General features: G+C 35.9%; 2 protein-coding genes across 3 annotated transcripts in view; one reads left to right on the forward strand and one right to left on the reverse strand.

Annotated features, from left to right (window-relative positions):
• LOC128678968 (protein adenylyltransferase SelO-like) overlaps positions 1–18,210 on the forward strand; it is a 40,119-nt gene that overhangs the window by 19,626 nt on the left and 2,283 nt on the right. The window contains exons 1-7 of one of the 2 annotated variants that reach the window (XM_053760883.2): positions 14,995–15,242; positions 15,429–15,592; positions 15,669–15,749; positions 16,015–16,178; positions 16,780–16,952; positions 17,165–17,264; positions 17,673–17,833. In XM_053760883.2, the coding sequence (XP_053616858.1) occupies positions 15,099–15,242; positions 15,429–15,592; positions 15,669–15,749; positions 16,015–16,178; positions 16,780–16,952; positions 17,165–17,264; positions 17,673–17,833 (987 nt within the window). In that variant the 5' untranslated portion in view covers positions 14,995–15,098. Of the gene's footprint in view, positions 1–14,994; positions 15,243–15,428; positions 15,593–15,668; positions 15,750–16,014; positions 16,179–16,779; positions 16,953–17,164; positions 17,265–17,672; positions 17,834–18,210 lie in introns of those variants that run through there. The other variant, XM_053760884.2, reaches the window with a different exon arrangement.
• Positions 12,369–14,202, reverse strand: gny (garnysstan). The gene has a single exon (XM_053760885.2). It carries the CDS (start codon positions 14,096–14,098, stop codon positions 12,494–12,496), a length of 1,605 nt encoding a protein of 534 aa, XP_053616860.1. The 5' UTR covers positions 14,099–14,202; the 3' UTR covers positions 12,369–12,493.

Genomic DNA, 18,210 nt, shown 5'->3' on the forward strand with positions numbered 1-18,210 from the left:
GCGGAATTGAAAATAGGTACCAAAAGGCGAGAAAGAATGAGTTAGTTGTGAATACTGGTATCACATTTCTCATAACGTATGTTAACAATGGATATTTATAATAGCTATAGACACACAAATGGATGATGATAATAAATCTGCGAGCCTATATATTGATCTGGATCATGCCATAAGAGCAACGAACGCTTTGCTTCATCACGAAGATTAAGGAAGTAGTATGAAATCAATCCATATAGATAACAAAGATATTAGTTGATATCTAAGAATCTGCGGCATGATGACATGCAAGATTTTAACGTTACGTATTCCGAATTGAATAATAATATCACTTGTTTAACAGATAACGCAGTGCAATAAAATGTTTACGATCCAATGAAAACGAATCTTTTGTCAATTTGATATCAAGCTTAGAATCTTCACGCATTTTTTCCTGTCTCGTGGTTGTTGTGTAAGTGATACCGTTTACTGGATTGCTAGTTCAGATTTCAACAAGTGATAATATGATTAGAATTCGGCACATTCGAGTATGTTTCTTCGAATGTTTCCAAGCAAATCAACCGTGGATATTCTTGCCACAAATAGGTTTGAAGTTAGAAAACAACGAAGATAATCGACTCGTTATGATGATAACCACTGACGCACTCGTGTATGTACTTTGGGCGCCACAAATGTTGCTCCGGGGAAGCTACTGTTTAAATTTACATTATCTTAATTTCTTCGTTCCCATTCCGCTGCAATGTGGCGAGCGTCAGGTATGTGTAGAAAGGAAATCTTAATGGATTATAAGGAAGTCCTAAAGATGAGTAACGAAACCAGAAATTGACAGTTTTGGATGAAAATAAAATGTGTTCAATGTGTTAACAATATTACTAATTAGCTGCGCCCCTTTTAGATACTTTTAAATATGCGACATTGAGTAAAAACATCCTCACACATGATAAAAATTCATAATAGTAATATTATGAATCTTTATCAACAAGAACATCAAGTGAAGACTGAAGTCAGATTTGGAGGTTCATTGATGCGGCATACATATACGTTTTAGATATTAAAAGCCTCACAAGTGCCTTCAAATTATTTCGTAACCGAGAAATATCTCATTTATCTGGACGACATTGTCCTATTTTGGTTTGCCATAACGATAATTTAATTGTCACCAACCGCATGACAACTGAAAATGCCATATAATACAAGCGTGAACAGCAAAAAATCACAAATTGTATATTGTTACAGATGCGAACACCCAATCGGCACTAAAATTTATTCCCAAAGTTACATTTTTAAAAATAATGTCAACATTTCTTGTAAATTAAATGGTGCAGGTTCACTTCACCACTAATACCTTGTTTGTAGTGATGGTTCAACGTACACACATGAAACGACAGAATGGAAGAGCTGATGAAGAAGAAGATGAACAAGATTTTGCGAAGTTGGTAACCAACCCACTGCCTGCAAGAAGTTACTTCACAAAATTTGTAGATTGTGTTCTCCGTTGATTTGTTGGTAATGCCAGCTCAACACTGTCGCCAAACTCAACACACATGCTGATGCGAATGCGTGAACATAGCGTAATTTGTGTACTTATTTACCGCAATAAAAAATCAGCAATCAATAAATAAATATATATTAGGACAAACCACACATATTGAGCTAGCCCCAAAGTAAGTTCGAGACTTGTGTTGCGGGATACTAACTCAGCGATGTGATACCGAATCCGCCACTGTGGATAAAATGTTTTGTTTTTAATTTTTAACTCAATGAGCCCAAGGATCATGCACATTTTGTCACAAATACACAAAGCATGACTTTTATATAGTTGAAAAATTACCCTCGGCACAAGCGGAGGAAGTAAAGTTTGACGTATTCGGTATCTGTGTCATTATAGTTCGCAAAACGAGGATTCCATTTTATTGGAAGAGGATTTTTATGTCATAGATTTAAAATCAAATTTAGTAGCAATGGTTCCATCGGTCTGCGTTTGTTGTTTTTAACCATGGTTTAATTGTTGTTCCTAAATATGGTTTATGTTGTTTATTAGATTAATGTGACCAAGGACTGTTCTGTACTCAAAGTATTTTGTGTTCAAATTGACCGTTTGTTTCGCAAGCGACATGACCTCGTCGAATTACCGTAACTTATGAAACTCAACATTAACTTTATTTTGTGTCTGTTAGGCGAGAAAATGCCATTATTTTTTTGTGAACAACCATGGAGAGAAACAACGGCGGCTGTTACTATACGACAATATCGGGTCAATTCCTTTTTTTTTTCAAAAGGGACTCACCGTCCTGTCACGATAGTGGCAAATTACTGAATATTATGCACTCAAATTGCCTCAGGATGTTTTCCTTGTGGATGAAGACAATCCTATTAATCTACAGACAGACACAAATATAACGCCCCCATGGGATTACCAGAATCTATGATGAACGATAATTGACAAGCTTAGCCTTGCTAGGCTAGTCAGCAATAATCATGTAACTTTGTAAACAAAAAAAAAATATATCGAATTATATTATGTTAATCAGGCCAATAAAGCAAAGCTCAGCCATGTTAACACCTGTTCTATGTAACGTTATTAACATCAATTAACATATGTATGTTAATTCTGAATATATTTTTGAAATCAGGTTAGTTAGGTTACGGTTAGGTATTAGATCCTGGTTCTAAAATGATTAATATAGAATCTTGTTAGTAGTGTCTATTATAAAATCGGATTTTTGGTATTGCCAATAACCGTCACAGTCGCCTTGCGATTTATTTTTTAGATACTCAATAAGTTTATATTGATATTTTATTTATTTAAATTCTGTGTCTGTTATCTCTTTTAGAGGGTTTTAGCGTACTTTTCGTTACATATACACATATATACGTATTCTTTTCATTGTAATAGTAATGATCATTATCATCATTAAAACTTTCCGAATTCTATTCCTCGTTGTCACATTTACTAAAATTACAAGAATTTAAACAAACGACAACTTTCTAGACGATTTTAATGAAATGATTTACTATTGCTTACTACATATCAAGCGCTAGATCATCAACTAATGATGGTTTAGTCACAATATCTTCCTTAATTGGTAATGTTTGTAGCTACTAGCTACAACATCTTGATTATGATTCGAAATAGGGATTCGCATTCGACAAGCGATCGTCCAAATAACACAAGCATCACCTAACCTATAAATACCAGTTGTCGATATGTCATAAAACGGCAGGTGTGTGTAGAATGGTATTGTGTAACGCAGACGTAACGTTATCGATAACTTGTTCCACAGGTTGTTAATGAACTATTTGCAACACCTCGCCAATTTTACTATACACAAGTTTAGGACACGCACGTGCGTCGGTATGTTTTAATTTTTTGGCACCAGATAAGTCTCCAAATCAATTATTTGCGTCACAATATGGGAATTCCCCATTTCACAGACATGGCATTCTTTCATATTTAATTACGTAGTCCCAATTAGAAACATATTAAAGGATAAACACTGCTGAGCAGAGATGGGTTTATGTCAGATCATAAGTTTAACGCAACAATAATTGGGTTTGCGAACGAACAAAACTAAATAAATAGGGACAAATTACACAGATTGTGTTGTGACAAAACTCAACGATACTTTATTCTAGAACATATACATATAGATAAACAACCAATACCCAGGTCAATATCAGTGTGTCATGGACCTCCCAATGTAGCAGTCCGGTATGATGATCCTTAGTTTACGGACGTAAATCCATTTCTGGTTTGAGCTAGTTTGGTTTGATTGATGAAAACTCCAATCCGTGTCAAAGATGTCATTTTCATGACATAGTTTTTATTGATAATGTTCATTAATCAAAAGGGGAGATTAACAGTACGCAACTATGCAAGCTCTCCAATAAGTCTAATTTTTATCACCGAAAAAATATCGTTTAAACATGGAGAAAGAATATTTAAATTAATATATTCAAATATTTAATTCATATTTCAACATGCACTTGACCAATTTTCTTTATCTGGTAACACTGACCCCCGAAGGTCGAAGAATGATAAGGCTACTACCAATTTCGAAATGTGAATATCTTGACTTAGGATGGAAATTGTGTAATGCGATTCAAGGTTACGACTAGCTATGCTAGATGCTCATTAGATAAGACAGCGCTAATTATTGTTTTTTTGAAACGAGAAATTAGAATTGGTCCAAGTACTGTGCCTTGGGGAACCCTAAACATATCAGAAGAACTGGCAGATGTGTGGCAGAATAAAAACAGAAGTGACGAAATCACGGAGGAAATTTAGTTAATAAGTGTTCATTTTAATTGTTTTATTCTATTTATTTACATTTCTAAGTTGCCAGTGAAAACACAAAAGAATAGACAACAACAATCTTGCACAATATCCTTCAAATTTCAAAAATGGAATGTCAACACATTTCCGCTCGACCTTACATAAAAAAAATAGTTTTCGCGGCATAGCTGACAGTCATTTTGCAATTGGTCGCTATTGCATTGTCTTCTTTTTTTGCAGCGGGATGAGCACGACCTCGGCCGGTATATGGAAATGGTTGACAAGCTAGTCTTTTGCCAATGCGTGCGTCCTGTACGACCACTTTATATTGCAATCACACGCATGTATCCATTTTCTTTAATTCTAACAAACAGGTTATGAATAAGACCTACAATTCCGTACAGGCATGATTATTACCATAAATAATTACTGTTTTCAGCGAGTCCTTTTAGAATACTAACAGTTTGGTCGCTTGAGGAATTATATTATGTAATTTATAATTATTTAAAATATTCTAGTATTCTCTCTCTTAACCCTTAACCTACTGTGTTACTTTTGGAAGTGTGACGCTACAAAACCCAGCCTTCGGAAAATGGGCGTTTTTGTGCGAAATATCAGTAGCTTGCACAGCTTGTATGTATATAGGCACGTATCACTGAAACACACGCAAGTAGCCATCATGTTCATATCAAAGTTATAGAACTTTTCACATGCCTGCTACTTACAAATTTCACTTAGATGTGTATCAACATAATCATTATCATCTGCAGCCCTCCGTGAGCCACCTCCTTCCGTCTACGCCAACCAACTATGTCCTGGGCTTGGTGTGTATCTTCGTATCTTCCAATCCAATACGTCAAATTAGAATACGTCTTCAACGAACTAATTAATGACTCATTATATTTCGTAACTATGACAAACAGAATTTATAATAATATGACAATGACTGCTCAACATATAAATCCAGCAGCATTCTTTTGTGAAATAGACGACAATGAAGGTGACGTCAACGAGGGAATAATTATTATTAAACTATTACAACAAATGTTGATTGAAGATGAATGTGACGAGTCGTCGCGTTATTATTAGAAAAATTGTTTTCATAAGCGAGCAAACAAACAAGAGTAATTAACTGTAATAAAGACTGTCCAGCATTTAGTTGAAAATGAAAATAAAGTAGATATTGCTTTTTCTTCTTGGTTGGGAGCAAGAAGAGGTTTGACTGGCAGAGTACGCCTTATGGCATTAAGTCCACCTGTTGTTAACTTTTGAGTTGTGCAATCAAATTTAAATAAAAATGACTGAAATAGCTAAAAGAGAACTTGACCTGTCCTGGCAGATGTCGTCAAGGAGAATATGTATGACAACCTGACAACTAAGGATACCAAAGACAATGCAAATATAAATCAATAAATATATACATTGTTGTTACAAATCACACAGATTAAGCTAGCCCCAAATTAAGTTCGAAACTTGTGTTTTGGGATACTAACTCAACGATACTATATTTTGTAACATATACATATATAGATAAACATCCAAGACCCGGGCCAATCAGAAAAGATCATTTTCCATCATGACCCGACCGGGGATCGAACCCGGGACCTCTCGGTTCAATGGCAAGAACTTTACCACTGCGCCGTCAAAGCAAAGCAGAGGAAAGGTAGAAAAGGCGACCTACTCTTTAACGAACCTGGAGCCCCACCGATAGGCTTTGAAAAACTTCTAATACGCTATCAAGATTCCCTAAAGACCGCTAAGCTAGGAAGTCAATGAAATTACAGGGTGATGTGGCAAAAAGAACAGGCCACAGAGCAGCAGGCAACGCGCGTTTTACACCTTTAGTGTTGCTAACGTTGATAACGAAAGCTGTGGTAACGACTTATCAGTCAAATGAGCCGCGTGCCTGTTTGGTGGTATACAAAATGCGATTAGACTCTTCTTTCTTCGAGTGTGTTATTGCTTAAACTTTTGTCGTATTTTAATTAAGTCGATCGATGACTATATTTAAAAACTGCAATATTTTGTAAAAAAAAAAAACATTGATTATTTAAAACTCCACCGTATAATTCGCCGATGTTGAGCACATCTTATTCACAAGAAATAGCTGTGTTTTTTCATTCAGGAACTTGCTAATTCGAATCATAATATAACATACGATTTCTATTAACACTCGCAATACATATCTCGTTCTAGGTTTCGCGATAGTATATCAGGTTCATAGTTTATTAGCACTGGATATCAGTGCTGATTGGAATCTATACAATTAAATTTAGTGGTGGTCGTTTGGTTAAGACATCAAATACAATTTTCATATATAAATGTATATCAATATGTGGACAAATCACACAGATTGAGCTAGCCCTAAAGTAAGTTCAAGGTGTTATGGGATACTAACTCAACTATAGTATATTTTATAACAAATACATATATAAACATCCAAGATCCGGGCCAATCAGAAAAAGATAATTTTAAAAAGAACCCGGGCCTTCTCGGTTCAGAGGCTTTACCACTGCGCCACCGAGGTCGTCGTTATATGAGCAGCAGTGACCAAGTAATAACGATCATTTTTATCGTGTTGTTGTCACTATAATTATCTCTTCTTTATTGTTCCGTGATAATTATCTACATTTGCAAAATATATCAAACAGGATCGGAATAATAATATTATACTAACTACGTATACATATAAATTAATCATATTTTTAATCAAGTCGTTGTAACCTTGACATAATATTGCGACCGTTTTGCAATTTATCACGTATGTTATGATACCCTAAGTCTAAAGAGCACCAGTTAAAAATTCAGAACACTTTTAGATAGTTTGTCTAGATGCCGTAGACGGCCTTAGACTGATCTGAGCACAATTTTAAATTGGCAAATTAGGGAAGACAAATGGCAAAACCAGTCCATTATCATTGCCAAGAAAAATCGTGTCGTCTATCCCACCAGACAAACAAAAATAGCTATAAAGAGAAGGACCTCTTTGTATTCATGGAATATAGCCAATCGAATGAGAGAATCATGGGTGACTTTCACAACGAGTAATTCAGAATGGTATCAACTTCTGCTTGCAGGTAATTTCCCTTTAGGTATTTCCGCATTCTTGAAGAGCAACTTCAAAATACGACCTAAATTACCTGAAGACCTGTTCATAGTTCACGTCACTTGACTACGGGAAACCCATAGGGAAAGGGTAATGAGATATGGATGCTCAAACACAGATCAGTTCATTAAACATTGTTTTTGAAGAATAAGCAAGTGTTGCGAGGTAGTCCCGAGACTACTTTAATGAAAAAAAAATCGTTAATTTTTTATTACAAAACAATTTTTTAAAATTAAGTTTTCAGAGGTTTAGTGGCGAAGAAAATAAATCATGGCATGGAATCTCTATCTTATTTTAAATTGGAATAAACCAAAGCTCATAAAGATTAATCTTGATTTTTTCAATGACAATCCTTTAATTTTCTTTCAAAATTGATATTTTTGACGCAAGCGTTAGTCTTCAGAGAGATCTTGACGCATGAAACTCATTGTTAATTGGAAAGTTTTGACATAACGGACCGAATGAAAAAATGTATGGAAGCCTTCACTTAATGGGAGACTTGATGATGATGACCCGAATAAAATACGAGAGACACAAGAACAAAGTAGTCTCAACTTTTTTTGCAAAAACACGAAATCAATTGCGCAATCCTGTCAAACTTCAGACTATGACGAAAGCCATGATTCACACATTCCTCCTACTGTTTTAAATACAATACCATCACAATATGACGTGATGTGGTGCCTCCCCAGAAGATGACAACACCGAATTAAGCTTTAGATCAGAGCGCTCCTGCGAAAGGCGACTAAGGGATGCCAAATTTTAAGGTACATTTATTAAACGGATTGCAGACTTCGATTCGAGTTGACACAGCGAGATGTACCCTCGCTCACACGAAAGAGAGATTATACTATAGTCACAATATAATAAAAAAAATATCTACAAGAGATTTATATGCAAACTAGCGGCCCGTACCGGCTTCGCTCGGGGAAAAACGTAATAAATTACACACCTAAACCTTCCTTAGGAATCACACTATCTATTGGGAAAAAATAGTTTTTGAGTTCATCGCGAACAGACACATACACAGACGGGGCAGAGAACTTTGTTTTATAATATGTAAGGATTTACATCTCGCAGATGATGTTAGATGGTGATTATAGTACAACTGATCGAATTCGTAACTAACAATGGTTTTCCTCAATAATGATGAAGCATCTTGCTAAAATTATCACAGCAATTGATCACATTTAGACAATATGATTCATACATTTCAAAGAAGGGTGAAGCGACACTAAAATAGCTGGCCATGTTGGCATGGCATATCTACTGACGTCAGCCGGGAAACCCAGGCTTCTTTTACGACAATTAGTTTATGACTTAGAGGCAGAGATGGCAAATTACGTAAAGAACAAATGTCTTAGACTTACTTTTGCTTTTGAGAATAAATAGATTTTGAGAATATCTATCGGGATAATCTATCGGGAGAAAAATGTCTACTTTGTATGTACCCCTATCCCTTGATCGGCTTTACAATCGGCACGGGAGACGAAGCTGATTCTGTTTTTTCTATCGGTACTGAGAACTACTAAAACAATAGTGAACGTGTTAAAGTTTTGCTGTCCTTTAAAAAGATTACGATTGGACCGTATGTGTCATCGTGAGGGTCATACGATCACTTAAATCGCATGCGCATATAGATGGAAGACTTTAAGCTTTTATTTAACTTGTAAGTACTGTATGCATTTTCTCTTGCAGCTCGATTTTGAAGCAGATATCTTCAACCGATTCAACCTAAATTTTGTACACACGTTTAGTTTGGATGATATTATTTGGATGATTGATGATTTCAATGTCATCATTGATATCATCAATCATCCAAATAATAATAATCCAGACTTATGCCTGACCTGACGTAGCACCCAGGAACGACTCCCGACGAAGGAACTCCTCAACGGTTTACTGCACGTACATGATTTTATTGCCACGCATGGAACGCAATAAGACCTCCCTAATAACAATAAAAGCTTGTGGCAAATATGACATTTTTTGTAAAAAACTTATTAAGCTTCTTATAGCTCTAAAATATGTACAGTAAAATTTGAAAATAAAGTTTCCCCTGGGATTCGAACCAGCTCGACCTGGGCTGGCGATTACTGTGACTCAATCTCATTAATAATGAACAGTACGGGGTACCATAATAGCTGTGTGGGTCTGTCCCTATCATTTGATTATATTCCCGCTTTCATTCACGGCTATTGCCCCAAACAAAGCCAAGGTTTTGATTGTAAAAATAAATCTATGGATTTTGAAGATTCAATTGTGATTTTAGGACCACCTGACCTTGCAATGATTTTTATCCCTTAGTCATCTTGATCGATAACCACGGGTGGATCGCTCTAGTCACGTGGGCTGATTCCCTTTGTCCTACCGATCGGACGACATAACTATATATTCCTGTTGGTTCGATTAATCGGACTGCAAGAAATTGTAAGGACGGTCCCATTGCTTTTAATGTACAGTCAACCGCATGTCAAGATATCATGTCATAGTGGCGAATTTGGAATGCTTTTAGGTAGATTGATGTGCTGTTGGCTGTACTACCAGTTTCATGAGCCTGGATAGCCATGACTAAATACGTACTATACCGAAGGCGGTCTTGGTGCATCATTTTACTGCGTGCACTTGACACACTGGTGCGCGCGCGCATCCATGCATGAAATTATGCAACGCAGTGAAAATCGGACGCACCTCGCGTGCCGCGCGCGGTTTTATTCGTGTGGAGTAGTAGTAATGATTGACGAAATACAATGTTTGGACTTCGGACAACAAAGAAAGAGGTAGTGTTGTTGTCCAGTAGTCTGGGCTGAAGCGGCCTGTGGATCGAAAGGTCTCAGGTTCGTATCCTACTCGTGCCATATGAGTTTGCATACCAATCTGACTCATATATTCATAGATCACCACTAGCTTCCGGTGAAGGAAAATATCGTGAGGTAACCCACACGCTGGTGGACAGTTTAGTTCACTAGTGTGTCACTAGATGGCGGTAATTAGTCGGAAAGTCATGTCAGATGCCTTTAGCAATAACACACTCGATATGATGATGAGTCTGGGCTGGGACTGTGTGAAGTGGAAGAAGAATCAATCTCTGTTTCTGTTCGTCTACAGACCGTGGTCCGATTACCAAGGTCTACCATGTTTGATTTTTTTTTTACTTTAACTTAGAATATAGACTAGGTCCGTCTGTAATCGTCGGCATGAATGTAATCGACATTCAAGCCAACGATTACAGACGGACCTTTATCCCTAAAAACTTCAGGATAGTTTCTTACTATCAAGATTTTTCTGATTAATTAAATTTAATAAATGAATTCTTCCACCCACACTTTAATTTAGTTTTTAATGTATTTTTTTTTTACAGAGTATTAATTGTTTAAAGCTTAACCACGTGGTTGGGTAGGTTTAGCAAGGAGTAATCTCTTCAGTTTACGATGTCTTCCGTTATATGCCTCCTCGGTGGCGCAGCGGTTACCACGCCCGTGCGCTATCTGGGGTTCAATGCCCAATGCGGCCAAATATGTGTATATGTGTGATCACATATCTGGGTGTGCTGTGCCCGTTCCTATGTTTATGTCGACCACGATACAAGGGAGTCCATTTGGAGCTACTAATATTCCAAAGACTTTCAAGACTTCAACTAATTCAATGTCAAAAATATGCACAAACCATTTTGTTGTAATGTTATGCAATTCAAGGCCTTATCGACGTCTATAATTCAATTTCAACACGCGCCACCAATCAATATACAGACATCATACATAGGGTTATTGACACGCTTGTTAGTTACTTGTATTCTTTGCGAAACCCCAACCCCCATGTAAAAATAATATAGTTTCGCTCCAATCATATGGTGCATGTATGATTGGGGCGAAATTATCTATATTATTTTATATATAAAAAAAAGTATATTTTGTCTTGTTCTAACAATGCCAAATTATGTAAAGCACGATAGTGACAAAACATGCTTTACCTTAGTATGTTTCAACTTTTTTATGAGTTTTATTAGGTCTTTGAGTTAGGAGAGTAGAGTTTTATTATAGAGTTTATAAGGATATAGTTCCGATTTAAAGTAAGTTTTTCTGTAAAACTGTGTTAGTAATGAAAATTCTAGAAACAAAAAATAAGCTTGTAAAATTATAGGTGCCTAACTATCGGTGATTGATTGGAATTGGAAGAGATCCCTTCATCGGATAAGTCCGCCTACTATATTTACCTACTTGTTGTGTATGTATTTTAAACATGTGCTCTTTGTACAATAAAGATATTTTATTAACCTTATTTGATTAACATTGTTAATATACCTGTTAACATACTGTAAATAAATTAATACTTAAATAATATAGAACTAAGGAAATGATGAGTATTCATACAAAAAGTTTTTTAAAATTACAAATAATTTTTATTTGGAATGTTTTTGTACATATTTCTTTAAATAGGTATTACAAACCATTACAAAACTATGCAAAATTTTCGATTAAAAAATTTACAACAGAACCGTCTTACTTTTAAGATAAAAAGTTAAAATTTGAATGAAACCACACTCATACATAGTTTCATTTGTTGATAATAATCGCAAACAAAATGGCAAAACTCCCAACACAAACCGAGCATGTTTGTGCAATTCTAAAGACTAACAACAAATAAAGATGCATAATATTTAAGTAACTTGTGTATGTGCATGCAAGAATACATGTGAGAAAGGAAAACGCTCATATAAGTATGGAAAAGAATTTAATTTTAGAGAAATAATACACAATATATCAGAATTTTCACAATATATAAGCATATATATATATATATATATATATATATATATATATATATATATATATATATATATATATATATATATATATAAATTTGTGGAAGTACTATATTGGGATACAGTGGCTAAGTGTGTAAGTAAATTGCGATTTTGTTTTTCAAATGTCGGATTTTTTGTATGAAAATATAACTTCCTTTTGATTTGAAAAAATAGCATTGAGCCACTGAACGCTAGTTGAACTATTTAGTTAGTAACAAGAATAACTTGTTATATTTTTAAAAAAATCTGATATATTTTGTAATTTTTCTGTTTTTTTTTTTAGCATTTTCTAACAATTAATAACAGAAACCTACTTAGTTTTAACTTTGGTGATAGCTGGCAGACTGATTGGAAGAGACAGCTGTTGATGATTAAAATAGAAAAGAAATAGTAAGAAGTGTGAGAATGAGTATACCGATATCATCAACGGAAATAAGTCAGGAAGTGCCGGCGGAGGTGGAATCACCAGAGCGGCAATCGTTAAAGCCACCATACCCAATAGCGAAAAGAAGAAGTTCAAACTCAATAAAGTCATTAGGACCGAATTCTCTTTTTTTGTTAAAGGCTTAACAGTGTTGAAGACACGATATGCATTGAAAAATGAAAATAAACCCGTGTTGGGTTGTGACAATTTGATTGAAATGCTATAAAAACATATGTAGATAATATTAGTAGCTGCAAATGGAATTATCAAACCGTCTTTGATGAGCAACGGCAGCATACTGAACGATGAGACTAGGAGGAACCAGAAACACATGAAAGGGTCTTCGGGGAAGTGCAAAGCGACCGGCACAGACACAAGAAGTATTGTTTTCTCGTGAACATGGAACGAAAACAGGAAAAATGATAGTGATACATTGATAAGGGCTAAAACAAACTTTTTCTTATTAATCCTAAAGAACAAATCTAAGCACGATGGAGTAATGGCCGCTAATGTTGCTACCAGACACATTTGGGCCATATCCTCATTTGTGTACACAGTTTTGAGCTTAATAAAAACATTTATGAAACACCAAAAGTTTGAGACCTTATCTTCAAACACTCCTCTCTTCAACGGAAACACTCTATGAATCACTTGAAGAGTATTTTTCCAAGAACCCATAAATGGATACCAAATTAATATAAAGCAAGAGACAACAGTAATGGCCAACTTATTGAAGTTATTAATAATATACATAAACTTCCCTCTCGGCGGCACTCCGATAAAACATTTTCTCAATAAATATATAAAGAATGGTAATGAATGATATAGTTCCATTTGTTTGTAGTTTAGAGCAAGAACAAAAAATATGGTTGCCAACACATCATTCTCTATGGCAATAATGAAAAATGTAGCCCATAGAAACAGACCTAATGATACACAGTTGTACTGAAAATGACCATGGTCGATCAAGATCATGCCGGGATATAAAAGGAATAAAATAGTTGATATGTCCATTCTTTTAAACACATTTTTTGAATCTTTAGGCTTCACACGTTCGGCATCAATACATATACAGAGCACAGCGGTCACATAGAAGTAAATATCACTGAGAAACACGGTCCACCTCATAAAGGTCTTATGTGATTCACTGTCATAGCCTCTTGACGCGAACAGACGCACAGACTCCGGATCCAGCCAGTCTGCGACCAGCCCCATGAGGAGGCTATGGTACGCCGTGAGCGGGGGATAATCCAGCCCCCAATATTGCAAATCATTTTGAGTTGTATTATGATACCAATTGGCGATCGGCGTGTGAACTGTTATCTCTTGCCAGTGCCTCTGAGCTTCGAAATCACCATATATAGGCGGGTTCTTGAACCCAGAGTAAGGATACGCGGCTACACACCACCGCACCAGCAACGTGAAAAATAACCCCGGCAACAATGCATCTTTCGTGACATTGAATCTATCCGGATCAGATTTCTTCGTCATTACGTCAGACACGCACTTTCAACAGTTATCACATCAAATTTCATTCATAAAAAATATTTTACGTGGCGCGGTAATAGGATAGTCAATAAGGCTATTTTGACAGTACTTACGACGTGAACGGCGTCCAATTCCTTGGTCAGCTTTTCCTTCAAATATCCCTCCGTATACACCATATTCGTCAATTAAAATCCATTCAAAACAAATAATTACTGGACAGTCCACCACGATAATTCACCTCTCAACACTATTTCGCGGAAACTAGTTGATTCCTCGGACTTGCAGTGTTTAGGAATTTTTTTCGAAAGCGAGAAAATGAGAAAGTGGCTCACTCTCGAAAGTGAACTTGAAATACGGTCGCCGAACTGACGAATTTCATACCGGATGGGATCCAATTGATATAAACCAGCCAAAATAAATCGACCACATTCTCCGAACAAAATTAGGAAGTAAAATAGTAGTTTTATTTTGCCAATATATAATGACCTTGACCGAAATCGGAACATCTTTTTTGACTTTTTAAATTTCTATTTTGATATAGGTTGTTAGTTTGATTAAAATATTAAAATTAATAAAAAAAATATTTTAAATTTATTTGTATTTTAACGAATGTGTGTGACATGGAAAATGAAATTATTTTTTTCCTTCGACTGAAAAGTTTCCATTGAAAACAAACCAATGAATACGTATGTAACAATATAATGTTGCCAGTACCAAGCTAGTACATATTGTGACAATAAAATTCATAATAATATATTTTGTAGCCGCGCAGAGCAGGCTAGGCCAAGATAATAAATCAAGAATTATTTAACAAAACTAGGTATCAAAAATGTTTAAAGGAACAAAATGACGTCCTTCAGATTTTCCAAATTCAATTATTTCTGTTTTTGACAATAGCAACATATTATACTCAGATGTCAAGCAAATGTCAAAAAAGAACGCGCAAGCCGGGAAATTTTGAATTTCTCATTTTACACGGATAAAATTTATTTTTTTATTTACAATGAAAATGGAAGGAGAAACTGTAACTTTAAAAAGAAATTTAACTGAATGGAGATTTAGCCAATATCCGAAATACATATTACTGCCTATTGATGAAAATCATGATCAAATTAAATCAAACATAAAAAACGTGTTATTTTCAGAGGTATAGTGATGTGAAACATATAATTTGTAATCAATATTATTAGTCTGTTGAGATATTTATTTATTTCAAAATATAAAATAGGTACTTACCTATTAATAAATCAATTACCTAATTGATTTATTTTTTAGATTCAGTTTGAAGCTTGTAATATTGAGGTATAGACTAATAATTCAAATAAATGTACAGGTTACTCCCCGGCCACTTGACCGCAATATACGTCTTGTTTGTGCTTCGGAAGACGCTTTGATAAATATCCTCGATATGGATCCAGAGATGATCACTCGTGAGGAGTTTGCAGATTTTATTGCTGGTAGAAAACTGCCATATGGAGCATTACCAGTTGCTCATCGGTGAATATATGTGTTATTTTTTACGACATAGTATTAGAAAAAAATATATATTTTTTGAATTTCAAATATTTTCCAGTTATGGCGGTCACCAGTACGGTTCCTGGGTCGGACAGCTAGGAGATGGAAGAGCTCATATATTAGGAGAATATGTGAACAGGTGAAACGCAATTTAGAATATGTATATCTCTCAAATTCCCTGAATATATCTCTTTCATATGAGCGTGATTCGATAACAGAAAAAACTTTGGAAAGCCGGGAACCGCTTAAAAATTATTTTTTTCGAAGATTCTGCTATTTTTCAGGCCGCCTGCCTGACGTCAACCTTCTTCGGTAATACGTTTGCCTAGCATTTGCTTTTCAACGCTTATAATTCCTTAAATAGCTTATATATTAATATTGTTGCCGGTTCTTTTTAAATTCAGACTAGGAGTCAGATGGCAGGTTCAGCTGAAGGGATCGGGACAGACACCGTACTCTCGCGTTTACGACGGCAGGGCAGTACTCCGAGCCACCATCAGGGAGATGATCGCAAGCGAGGCATGCCATTTCCTCGGGATACCTACAACGAGAGCTGCTGGGGTTGTTGGTTAGAAATTATGGAGACAATCAATTGTAGTCATATTATTATTCCTTATGTAGAAATCTCATGGGACTGAAAGAGCTGTTGATCTACAAACTTCTAGACGTGATGCAGCAAACCGGTGCAGATTTCACGTACGCGGTGTGGTAACGGCAGAGATCTGAGATCTCTATTATGAATAATCTCTAACATTACACAATGTACAGTAATGAATTATGTTGGTACCTACGCATTTTCAACTACGGGACCATTGGGCTCTTCCATCCTTTGAGTCTTTCATGGAGCCACCATTTAAGAGGCCTTTTTGTACCTTTTTATTCTAATAATAGAGGCTGCATCAGCGGATATCTATCTCTTAGCTATAGTATTGGGATACAACAAGGAGAATACAAATATTTTTTATATTTTTTCACGATTTTTAAAATATTGATAGCCACACGTTAGCCGTGAACTGAGCCCGAAAATCGTACGTATGATGTATTCATCATAGTGTTGGAGCGTTCCTTCTCCCCCGCAAGCGCCATCCACTAGTTATCCTTAGGATACAATAACGGAAAGTTACTATTATAATATAATAGTACCTATCTAACAGTAGATTATTTCACAGTGAGTGATGAAGTAGTAAGCCGCGACCTGTACTACAACGGGAACCCTAGACGAGAGCACGCCTCTGTTATCTTGCGCTTGTCGCAAAGTTGGTTCCGCTTCGGATCGTTAGAGATATTGTCACGCACTGGAGAAATCCAAGTGTTGAAGCAGCTGTCCGACTTTATTATCAAGGTATAATTTGTTACTTACAAAAAAAAAGTAGGAAACTGGTCTCTGTCTTTGAAGCTGAGCTGAAGGAACCAGGAGTTGGAAAAGGACTTAACGGCTTACGAAGAATAAAGGATTATACTGAGATGAGAAAGAGTAGATATATACTTACTTCAAGCTATCTATTTATATTAAACTTGAAAATCGTGGAAGTAACTTCTTTATCGATTTTACAGGAGTATTTCCCGGACATACATTTGACTGACGAGAATCGCTTCATTAGACTGTTCTCCGAAATAGCTCATAGAACATTGGATTTAGTCGCTAAATGGCAAGGTTTGTTGTTAAAAAATGCATTCAAGGATATATTGCCTAAATGTGCAGGCCTACCACGAAATATGCAACACGTAGCACGTCACTAACGTCCACATGATGTCTCTTTTACCCATGTAACCTATAAGGGTTCCGGTATTTTTTAATTTTGTGCGGAATCTTAAAAAGGCAGAACATATGGACCCAAAAATGTTCTACTAGTTTTATGTTTCATCGAAGCCAACCGTATGTCTTCATTACCTTTCGTGACATCTTATTCCGATTTAAGAGCTAGACTCTTGTCGATGTATTACCTACTTTGTTAACAATTTCAATGGACTTTTCGTTGCCTCTTCTCCTGATCTTCAGTTTTGAAGAAATTAGAAACTCCATCATCATATTAAAGTGCGGTTTGAAATTGAAATGTCACAGGTCTCGGTTTCACTCACGGCCTCCTAAACACAGACAACATGAGCATTCTGGGTCTGACTGTTAACTACGGGCCGTTTGGCTTTGTGGACTCTTATGACGGTGGTTTCGTCGCCAATTGCTCCGACGGTGAAGGGCGATACGCCTTGGCCAAACAACCTGATGTGAGTTTATTGAGAAATATTTTCAATCTCGCACCTGCAAGGAGACATGTCACGTTATAAAGTAGCTACTCGTGGGTAGGTAGGTATTCATCTTGATAGAACACTGGTTACATTCGGAAGAGCGGTGTCACCTGGCACAGGAACACCAATCGACTAAACAATTTTTGTAAGCATGTGTTTTTTTTTAATAAAGAAATTATTAATATTAATTACACAGCCACACAAAAAAAAATGTTTTGGCCTGGGGGTCTGACTATGTCTACTATATGTTTTTGGGGTCGCTGAATCCGAATCCGAAGTCAATTTAACCCCAGCGCGTCAGGGTTTGGACATAACCTCAAAAAACACTCTAAGATCCACTAAAAAAAAAAATTTCG

The sequence above is a fragment of the Plodia interpunctella genome, chromosome 21 (assembly GCF_027563975.2).
Source record: "Plodia interpunctella isolate USDA-ARS_2022_Savannah chromosome 21, ilPloInte3.2, whole genome shotgun sequence".
NCBI classification, from domain to species: Eukaryota; Metazoa; Arthropoda; class Insecta; order Lepidoptera; family Pyralidae; genus Plodia; species Plodia interpunctella.